Genomic DNA, 9,550 nt, shown 5'->3' with positions numbered 1-9,550 from the left:
AAAGTTCGTTTCTTTTGTTTATGGGTTAAACTATGTATTTGGTTGTCATTGCAACTTTTTGGTTAAAAATGAATTTGTTTTTATTTCAAATTCTTCCTTATGGGTTGATAAATCATTTGTTAAAAGTATTCCTTTTTTTGTAAATAACTTTTTTTTTTCTTTTTTCATGATTATTAAAATTTAGGACCAGACCCACCTTCTTTAGTGCTTCTTATTTATTATCCCGAATTTTCAACTCGATGTGGCTCTTAGTGTGAAAATAACTTTAGAAATAAGAAAATTGTCGGTAAGGTAGAAATCTGGGCACGTGGCCGACTCGTCACATGGCCTTAAAATAGATTCCAGAGGCATCTGCTCGGGAATTGAAGCCCAACCTCTTTAAGTGATTAACTATTTAAGCCCCCGGGGCTTTTTCTTATTTCTGGGTTTCCATTCATATCACTGTAGGGTGTTGTTTTATATAACAGCATTAACGGCATCTTTTATGAAATAATTTGTATTGATTCAAAATACTCTGAATTCCGAGATACGTATAACACAGTAAAATGGTTTATAACAAAGAATTGAATAAGTTGGTGTTTTTTAAATAAATAATAATTTTAAAAAAGTAGAATAGAATACTAAGTAAAACCAATTAACACTTTTATATTCCTCGCGTTGCATTATGATTATGAAGTTTCACAAAGTATAAATTAAATGTCACTGGAACTATTTATAACGCAAACAATTTTGTTGAAACTTTCCTAGATTGAATGTTTTTTTTAATCTCATTAAAAAAGATTAATCTTTTTATCGAGGGACACAAGATCATGTATTTTTGCTTTCCTGAAAATCTATGAATAGATAGGGAACGTCCTAATTAATAATTGTTTTTCTCATAACTATATGATGCAGTAGAAATTACAAGAATAAAGAAAAATGTAAAATTGAAAGTGTTTACGTGAAATGCCTAACTGAGATAATAAATAACCTTGAAGTTATTTACGTAAATTTCTCTTATAAAACGCAGTATCCTATCATTTGTTGACGTCGTCAAGACAATTCGAGAACATTCCAGAAGCTTAGCACAGACACGAACCACTTCAGTTGTGGAAGGGTCTTGATGTCGGTATGCTAGGAAGTGTTATTTAGAATGATCCCTGCCTATCTACTTCTGTATCTTTTCACTGGAACTAAACTATATTATTGCATACATTTTATTTACATAATTTATTCTATTTCCTTTGCTAATGATCATATTATATTTTTATTCAAGAAATTATGGACGGCTTATGGTTTTAATTCGTTTTTTATGCAACTGCCGTGGCCGTTTAAGGAAAAATGGACCCCAACCAATTATATTTTTAGGTGCACACTTCCCCTTTTTCAAACTTTTTAATATATTTTTCTACGTATTCTCTTTTAATACTCCTGAAATTGTGTTACCAAATTTGTCGAGTAATGATAATTTTGTATTTGACATTACCATTTTATTGTAAAAGTCCATAGTATATAAACAAATTCCAGTATGGACGTTTAAAGGCAGAAAGAAATAATTTTTTCTCTTAATTTTCCTGAAATTATGATGCCAGTGATGCGTTGTGATGCCCATACAAGTCTAAAGTGATAATTTATTTATATAATTTGAGTTTTTCAGCAATGATAATATTTTGTGACAATTTCGAAAAAAATTCTACTGAAGGCACTAATTTCTCACAATTGTCCGTTCATACATAGTACATTTTAAAAAGCGTATCCTCTTTTCCGGTTCCATGTGTTTTGACCCCTGCCCCCACCCACCTATCTTACCAAATTTTCGCCCCGAGCTTAACTGGACTAAATATTTTCATGAATTTATTCAGAAGGAATCAAGAAATAACGTTAAAAGAATGGCTGGGGGGGGGGTGTTAAATCATACTATTACTTATGAATTAACTAATTAATTTGACTTTCAACCAATTAGTTCAAGTTTGCACAATAAAAGAAATTTGAATTTTCTATTTTTCATAGTATTTTTGATAAATAAAGCCGAAGTTACAAGTCCTACCAAAAAACAGTTTCAAAAAATAAAATAGGACTTTTAAGAAGCTCTAATTACTTGTTGAGCCTTTTCCCATATTTTGCGTCGTTTGGCTCAAAATGATAAATTTCGATTTTTTAATAGTATTTTTGAAAAATAAAGCCAGAATATCAAATCTTACCAAAAAATGGTTGAATGAAAAATTATAGGACTTTTTAAAATCTAATATTCTTCCTACTTTTTTTTATCGTTTAACCTAAATTAGAATTTCCGACTTATTAACATAACTGTTATTAATTCTCGATATATAAACCAAAAAAACGAGTCATATCAAAAAATTTTTACAACAAAGATGGTAGATGTTTTGAAGAGCTTCAATTTTTCTTTAACACTTTTTCACTTCGAGAGTTATCGTGTTTACAGACGGACGCCATCGCCAATACTTGATTTTCGGCTTCGGGGGCCTCAAAACGTGGAGATCCTTTTAAAAACTATGGTGTCAAATTGCTAATAAAAAAGATGGACCAAAATTGCTGACCAAAAAGGACCAATTAAAAAAAATATATATTTAAACCCTACACAAAAAAATTTAATTTCCGAACAAGCAGTTGCAATTTTAACAAAAAAAGGAAAAAATAGCTTTTTAACAAAAATACATACATTTTTAACTAAGTAGTTATATTTTTAACCAAAAAGATTCATTTTCTACCAAAAATACGAATTTTCAATAAATAACAAAAATTTTGAAAAAAATATTCTGAATAATTGATCTGACGTTAGTTCGAATTTTGTTTGATTGATTTTCAGTTGAATTTTCAACAAAACAGTTGTATTTTAACCTCAAAAATTTATTTTCCACCAAAAACGTGATTTTTTTTATCCAAATACGGAAATGTTTGACCAAACTGTTGAAAAATCGATCCAAAAATACGATTTTTTTTTTACAAAACTGTTGAAATTTCAACTCAACCAGATTATTTTTTTAACAACAGTTGCATTTTTAACAAAAACGGTGAAATTTCTGCAGAAAGAGATACATTTTCGAATCAATCAGAAGTATATTAAAAAAAATCGAATTAACAAAAAATTGTAGTTAATTAAGAACAAAGGACAAAGAGGGGGTTTTTCAACTTAACAAATAAATTTCTTACCAAGGTGTATGACTTTTTACTGAAATTTTTGAATTTGCAACAAAATAATCTAATTTTAAACCAAAAAATAAAAGTTTGAATAAAAAAGATAAATTCTTAAACCAAAAATTTAATAGTGCGGAGAAATCAGAAAAAGAGGGAGGAATATATCATACACTGAGAAGCCTGCGATAAATAATTAAGGAGTTTGATAATTTATAGACTAAAGAATAATATTTTTTAAGTAAAAAAAAACTTTTTGAGTAAAAAAGTTAATTTTCCATTGCATACTTTTTGATTTCGAACAATACACTGTTAGATTCGAACTACGCATAAATTTAATACGTGAAAAATGCTATCACACTATTTCTTCAAATTTGTAACACTGTTTACACTATTTTTGATTTCTGAATAAGTGCATCCGAAACATAAAAGTAGAAAAGGAAATAATTATTGGCATCGATTATTAATTTTCAATGCCTGATTTATAATTTTTAAATTAAATTCTCAATGACCAATGTAAAAATAATGATTAATTTCAAAAAAATCCTTGTTTCCCAAATTTTAAATGTGCGAATGTGTACATTACGGATTTACAGTAAGAGCAGCATGGTCTGCGTGGCTCAATCCGTTATAAAAAAATGAAGCACATTGAATATACGTACGTCAGAGAAGCCGGTTTCTCAGATAGTATTTACAGTTCGTACTGTACTAAGCGGAAGCTAAACCAAGACTGATGGATCGGTAAAATTTCAACAGTGAGAGCTCTTTAGACAATGACAGAATAAGATAATGAGCATTACCCTTACCCCGTGGGTCTCGAACTTTGAACGTCCCGCTGCCAAATATCTTTGACGCTGCGGGGTGTCCTGGCCATTATAATGATTTCAAGTTCCTTCCGATTTTTGAGGCATTTGAAGATTTTCTTCATCTCACCTTGTTGGACGTCTTTTTTTCGAATCTTAAGGAATTTTTTAATTTGCTACCAATTTTATGGCAAATGTTGGGTAGTATTAAAATTTACTCTGTCGTTTACTTTTTATTTTTAAATCAAGTCGAAAAATATGCTTTTTTTTATCTCACTGTTTCCTGCGACCAGGGTTATCCCGGAACTTTGTCGTGAGCTGATCCGGGAAATCTGTTGTCATGAATTTAAATAACATCTTTTCATTTATTGCGTTAAACTGCTAATGCTAACATACAAGTCAAATTGTAAAGAAGATTTTTTAATCAGAAGTAGAGTCGATATCTTTTTTTAATCTGCATTTAATTTTTTTTAAAGAAAAATGGATTTTTTACGTTTCGTCCCGGACTGATTGGCTGGACTCTCCAGTAATGCAATGTGAATCAGTTCTGCCCAATTGACTCCACTGAGTCAGTCCGGGATGAAACAAAAAATCTATTTTTTTGTTTGTTTGAGAAACTTTTGTTTGAATTAAATGCAAAACAAAAAATACAATTTATCAACCAAAAGTCAATAAAAAGTCTTCTTTACAAGTACGACACTTCACTTTTATTGAAGTTTAAAAATTCGAACTCTTAAAATTGAAGATTGTGTTATTCAAAGTAATCAAGTCGAAACTGAACTAAAAATGAAAGCACTTAAAGTTCAAATCAATAATTGTCCAATTGTTAATTATATATCAGGATATAAAAAATCGTTATTTATTCTGTACAAATTTATTTAGATTCTTATATTTTCCAAAAAGAAATAACAAAAAAATGTGATTCATTTTTAAAGTTGTTAATATTAAAATTCATGGTCTTCATAAAAATTTAAATAAAAGGTTTCTTTTAAGAAATTGAGGTAAATTGGCCTCGCAACATGTTGGTTTCCTGGTAGTATAAAAAGAGTGGGGAAAGGAAAAAGTAAAAAGCTTGGTTTTGGTTGACCTTTATCCCTTTTCTCCCTGTTTCTTCATTTGGTTATTTTTGTCTATAACCAGTCTTCAAGTAAGGTTGTTTGGAAATCTGTTTTGTAATAGTGAATCTTTTCCATGCTTATTTCGTATAAAATTATTTACGATAAAATAAAATACTTTTCAATCTTAAATAAAAAAATTCAATTAAAAATTAAAAATTCAACAAAATTAAAAAATTAAAATTCTAACAATAAAAGTTTAAATTTAGCTTTCTATTTCGAATCATTCAGTTTCATATTGTATATTTTAGAATATTTGATTTATAATTGCTCATTAAAAAAAAAACAATAATATATTTCTAAATTCTGATAAAGTGTTCTTTCTGTAATTAAAAAATTTCAAATAGCTTGGATTAAAAATGGAGTATTTTGAACTGAAACAATAATTGAACATACGATTTGACATGAAATAGAAATGTTTGATTATGAATCTATAAATACAAACTCTTTTTAATTTAAAAATAGTTTACGAAGTTTTAATCAGACGTTTACATTTTTGTTAAACTAATCAGACTTTAGAATTAAAAGCTGTTCTATAATTAACATTTAAATATGTAAATTCTTTAGTTTTTAATAGAGTAGGAATTGTCTTGTAAAATGAATTTCCTTGTTTTCCCGGTCTAAAAACTTCCAGGTCATTTCCCCATCCAGTGGACACCCTGTTTTTAAATTATTAGGTTTAAGGTAAAAAATTCAAAATCCAAAAAATGCGAAAATATACATTCTTCCAATTGATTCTTTTCAGGTTTTGAGTTACATAAGTATTTATTTGTCCTAGTAAATTTTTAATTCGAATTTTTTCTTCAAATTTTACTTTTTATTCATATTAGTAATTATTTTAGTTATTTTTATACTATTTTTAATTAACACATGTGACACACAGAGTTATTTATTTTTCGTTTCAATTTGAAATTTTAAAAGGTTTTAATAGAATTATGAGTTTAAAAATAGAACAGGTCATTTTCAAAACGTAAGTGGGTATCAAATGCTATAAAACTTTTTTATTTTAATTTTTAAGACGATAAAATATTGAAATTTGATCAAAATGATCGTAAATCATCAATAGTTACTTTATTTCAGGTTTTTTAACATTCGAACATCCTAAAATTCAATAGTTGTTACGAAAGAATAAGTAAATAATGAAAATAATTAAAATTTCTTTTTAAATTTGAATCCTCTTCCCGCTACAATTCAAATTTAAAAACTTTCGCATGCGTGCGCAGGTTGAGCAGGTGTGCGAAATCTGCCAATCCGTTTCGTGGTTTGACTTTTAGCTGTTCCCCTTTATGAACATTTCTTGATAAATTTAAATTATTATTTCCAGGAAAGTGGAAAACCTGAAGAAAAAACGATTGAAAAATTTTTAAAAAATATCTTCATCCGTTTCTGTGCGTTTATTTCTTCATAAATCGTGAAAAATGGCAATGCTTGCTGAGCCTCGACGAAAACAAAAATGGACACTCAATCCACGAGGGAAACATTGGAGCGAAGGTAAGTAGTTTAATTAATTATTTATGATTTAAAACATTTTTGTTTATAATTATTACGCATTTTAAAGTGCTTGAAACTGTTCCGAACTTCTGAAGTAAATTATTTCAACCGTAAACGGATGTTGTGGGGATTTGAGACAGGTTATGTCATGGTGTGCTTTCCTCCTTTTTCTAGATTCCAACAAATTCGGGCAAAAAATGCTGGAAAAAATGGGTTGGACGAGTGGGAAAGGTCTAGGTGCCAAGGAGCAAGGGATGACAGAACATGTCAGAGTTAAATTTAAGGATGATTCTGCAGGTGAGAAAATTTGACATTTTTTGACTTTGAAGTTTTGTCTGCAATATTTAGGATATTTAGTCATTTAAATCACATTTATGATTTGTACTTATTGCTAGAGATTTAGCATTAACTTACTTAATAATTGGATTGAAGTGAATATTTGATTATATCCTGAATTTTTTTCGGAGCAAATCGATTTTTTTATCAAACAACCCGCTTCGTTTTTTTTTTGCAAATTCGTTTTGTTAAAAGTCTTTTTAGAATCAATTTTACCATAGTATTTTCATGTTATTTTTGCTGTAAATTTTTTTAAAATGTAAAATCGTTCTGTCAGGATTTGAAGAAGTTTTTATTATTTAAATATTTTATTATATACGTCTCAATTAAAGTAATTACAAAATGTTATATAAGTTACTATGGTCAATTTAAACAAAATTATTTGATAAATTTCTATGAATCGTTTCGATGCAATCCCATAGTTCGTTTAGGGTTAGCGTTTAGGGTTAGGGTTAGGAAAAAGTTAGGGAATTTTGAAAATGATGTTTTGTGGGATAATATTATTTTCCTTGTACTTATATTTCTATTTTTTTTTAGTTGCTTTCTCTTGACATTAATGTTTTTAGTGAATAATTTCATTACTTGGTTAAAAATTCATCAATTTTGATTGAAAATTCATATTTTTATGTTGGAAGTTTAATTGAAATCTTTCTTAGTTAAAAATTCATCTATTTTTTGAAAATTCGCCCTTTTGGTTTGAAAATTTCATCTGTTTTAGTATAAATTCAATATTTTCTTGCATATAAATGCAATTACTTGGTTGAAAATGAACCTTTTTAATTGAATTTAACTGTTTAAAAAAAAAAATGCATTTTTGTTATTGAAAATTGAACTATTTAGTTAAAGGCTAAATTACTCGGTTAGAAAATAATTTTGTATTAAAAATTCATAATTTTATAATCTCATTCGAAAATTAATCTTATTGGTTGAAAATTTGTTGTCTTTTGGTTGAAAATTAATTTTTGTAACTAAGAAGTAAACTACTCTAGTCGTAGATGTTTATTGGTTTTAAGATTCATCTCTTTTGATAGAAATGTCATATTTTTTGGTTAAAACATCAACTATTACTTTTTTTGTTGAGAATTCATCTTTGTCGATTGGACATTGAACAGTTTGGTTAAAAACTTAATTATTTTTCTAAAAATTGAACTATTTTGTTGATAACTCTTTTTTAATTGATGTATCAACTATTACATTTTTCGTTGAGAATTCATCTTTTTACTGAAAATTCAATTGTATTCTAAAGTATTAGTCTTTTGGGCTTGAAAATTTAACTATTAGCTTTAAAATGCAACTTTTTATTAAAATCTAGTTTTTTAATTTTTTTGATCTGGAAAATTTAACTGTCTTCTAAAAAACGCAATTATTTGGTTGAAAATGCATCTGGTTTTGGTTTAAGTTTAATCTTTTTGTTTGATAATTCGTCTGTTTAGTTGAAAATTCAACTAATTTGATGCAAATTTCATAATGTTGTTTGAAAATTGTACCATTTTGTTAAATTGATCTTTTTGGTACAATATTCATCTTTTTAAATTGTAAACTCATCTTTTATGGTAGAAAAGTAATCTTTTTTGGTTGAAATAAATAAATTTTGAATATTTTTAATTGTAACCGGAAGTTGTTTTATTGCTTTTATAATAGATTCCATGTTAAAATTTTACAAGTTAAAAATTCTAGTTTTTGAATATTAATGGTTAGGGAAAGTGAACAGTTGGCCAGGAAAACGTTCGGTTTATATTCGAAAGGAGCATCTTCCATTATTTTGAGCACTTGTGCTTGGCACTGCATACATTTACCGTATTTTCAGGCCGCTGAACCGGAAAACCGGGAAATAATTGGAAATTTTATGCGACCGGAGGAAACCGGGAAATGACAGTGTATTTATTTTTTGACCGGGAATTTTACAAAATTTTAAGTATAAAAATTTTGCCCAATTTTGATTTCAACCGTTTTTTAAAATAAAATATGAAATTGTGATTTTTATAAATTATTGTATCATTTAGTTTAGAATGCTTAATTCGAAAATCTTTCACTTAAAAAATTTTCAACTTTTAATTTTCAAGCATATATTTTAATTTAAAGAATTTTGAAGTGCAGTTTTAAAGGCTTAAAAATTAAGAAGTTTTTAAAATCGAAGATTTTTTTTAGAAACAACAGGGTGGCCGCCGGACTGGGAAACCGAGAATTTTACGAATTTTCAGAAGAATAATCTGCCCAAGTTCGATTTTAACAGCTTTTTAAATAATTTAAAGTGCAGTTTTTAAGATTTACACAATTAAAAATTAAAAGCATTTGAAGTTAAATTTTTTGATAAAAAAACAGTTTTATTTTATCAACCGCAAATTTAAAGATTGTGAGTCTAAATTATTTAATATTAATCCCATTTAATTTGAAATTTCTTAATATAGAAAAAGAATAAGCATTTAATATTTAGCAATATTTTACTGTTAATTTAAAACGAGTAAATTCAAACCAAATATTTAAAAGAAAACAATTTGAAACTGAATTGTTTTACATAGAAAGCTTTGAATCTTTAGATTTTCGAGGAACTTTTAAACTTTTAGTGTTTTAATTTTAATTGTTCTATTTAAAAAGTGTTTAATTTATAAATATAAATTGTTAAATTTTGACGCATAAATAACAATTGAACACTTATTTTTTGCAGAAAAAATT

At 27.3% G+C, this 9,550-nt stretch overlaps 2 protein-coding genes across 5 annotated transcripts in view; one reads left to right on the top strand and one right to left on the bottom strand.

The window, feature by feature from the left end:
• The window catches only part of LOC117181525 (spermidine synthase), a 25,220-nt gene that overhangs the window by 13,412 nt on the left and 2,258 nt on the right, over positions 1-9,550 (bottom strand). The window contains exon 1 of one of the 4 annotated variants that reach the window (XM_033374302.1): positions 3,939-3,958. The exons of 2 other annotated variants lie outside the window; for them this stretch is intronic. The gene's annotated coding sequence lies outside the window, so the exon portion shown is untranslated. Of the gene's footprint in view, positions 1-3,794; positions 3,852-3,938; positions 3,959-9,550 lie in introns of those variants that run through there. One more of the 4 variants, XM_033374300.1, reaches the window with a different exon arrangement.
• Positions 6,275-9,550, top strand: part of LOC117181524 (titin-like) — an 11,961-nt gene continuing 8,685 nt past the window's right edge. The window contains exons 1-2 of the mRNA XM_033374298.1: positions 6,275-6,541; positions 6,716-6,838. Coding sequence (XP_033230189.1) covers positions 6,469-6,541; positions 6,716-6,838 — 196 coding nt within the window. The 5' untranslated portion in view covers positions 6,275-6,468. The remainder of the gene's footprint in view (positions 6,542-6,715; positions 6,839-9,550) is intronic.

This window comes from Belonocnema kinseyi, chromosome 10, assembly GCF_010883055.1.
Source record: "Belonocnema kinseyi isolate 2016_QV_RU_SX_M_011 chromosome 10, B_treatae_v1, whole genome shotgun sequence".
Lineage (NCBI taxonomy): Eukaryota > Metazoa > Arthropoda > Insecta > Hymenoptera > Cynipidae > Belonocnema > Belonocnema kinseyi.
This window is presented reverse-complemented; position numbering and strand designations above follow the sequence as displayed.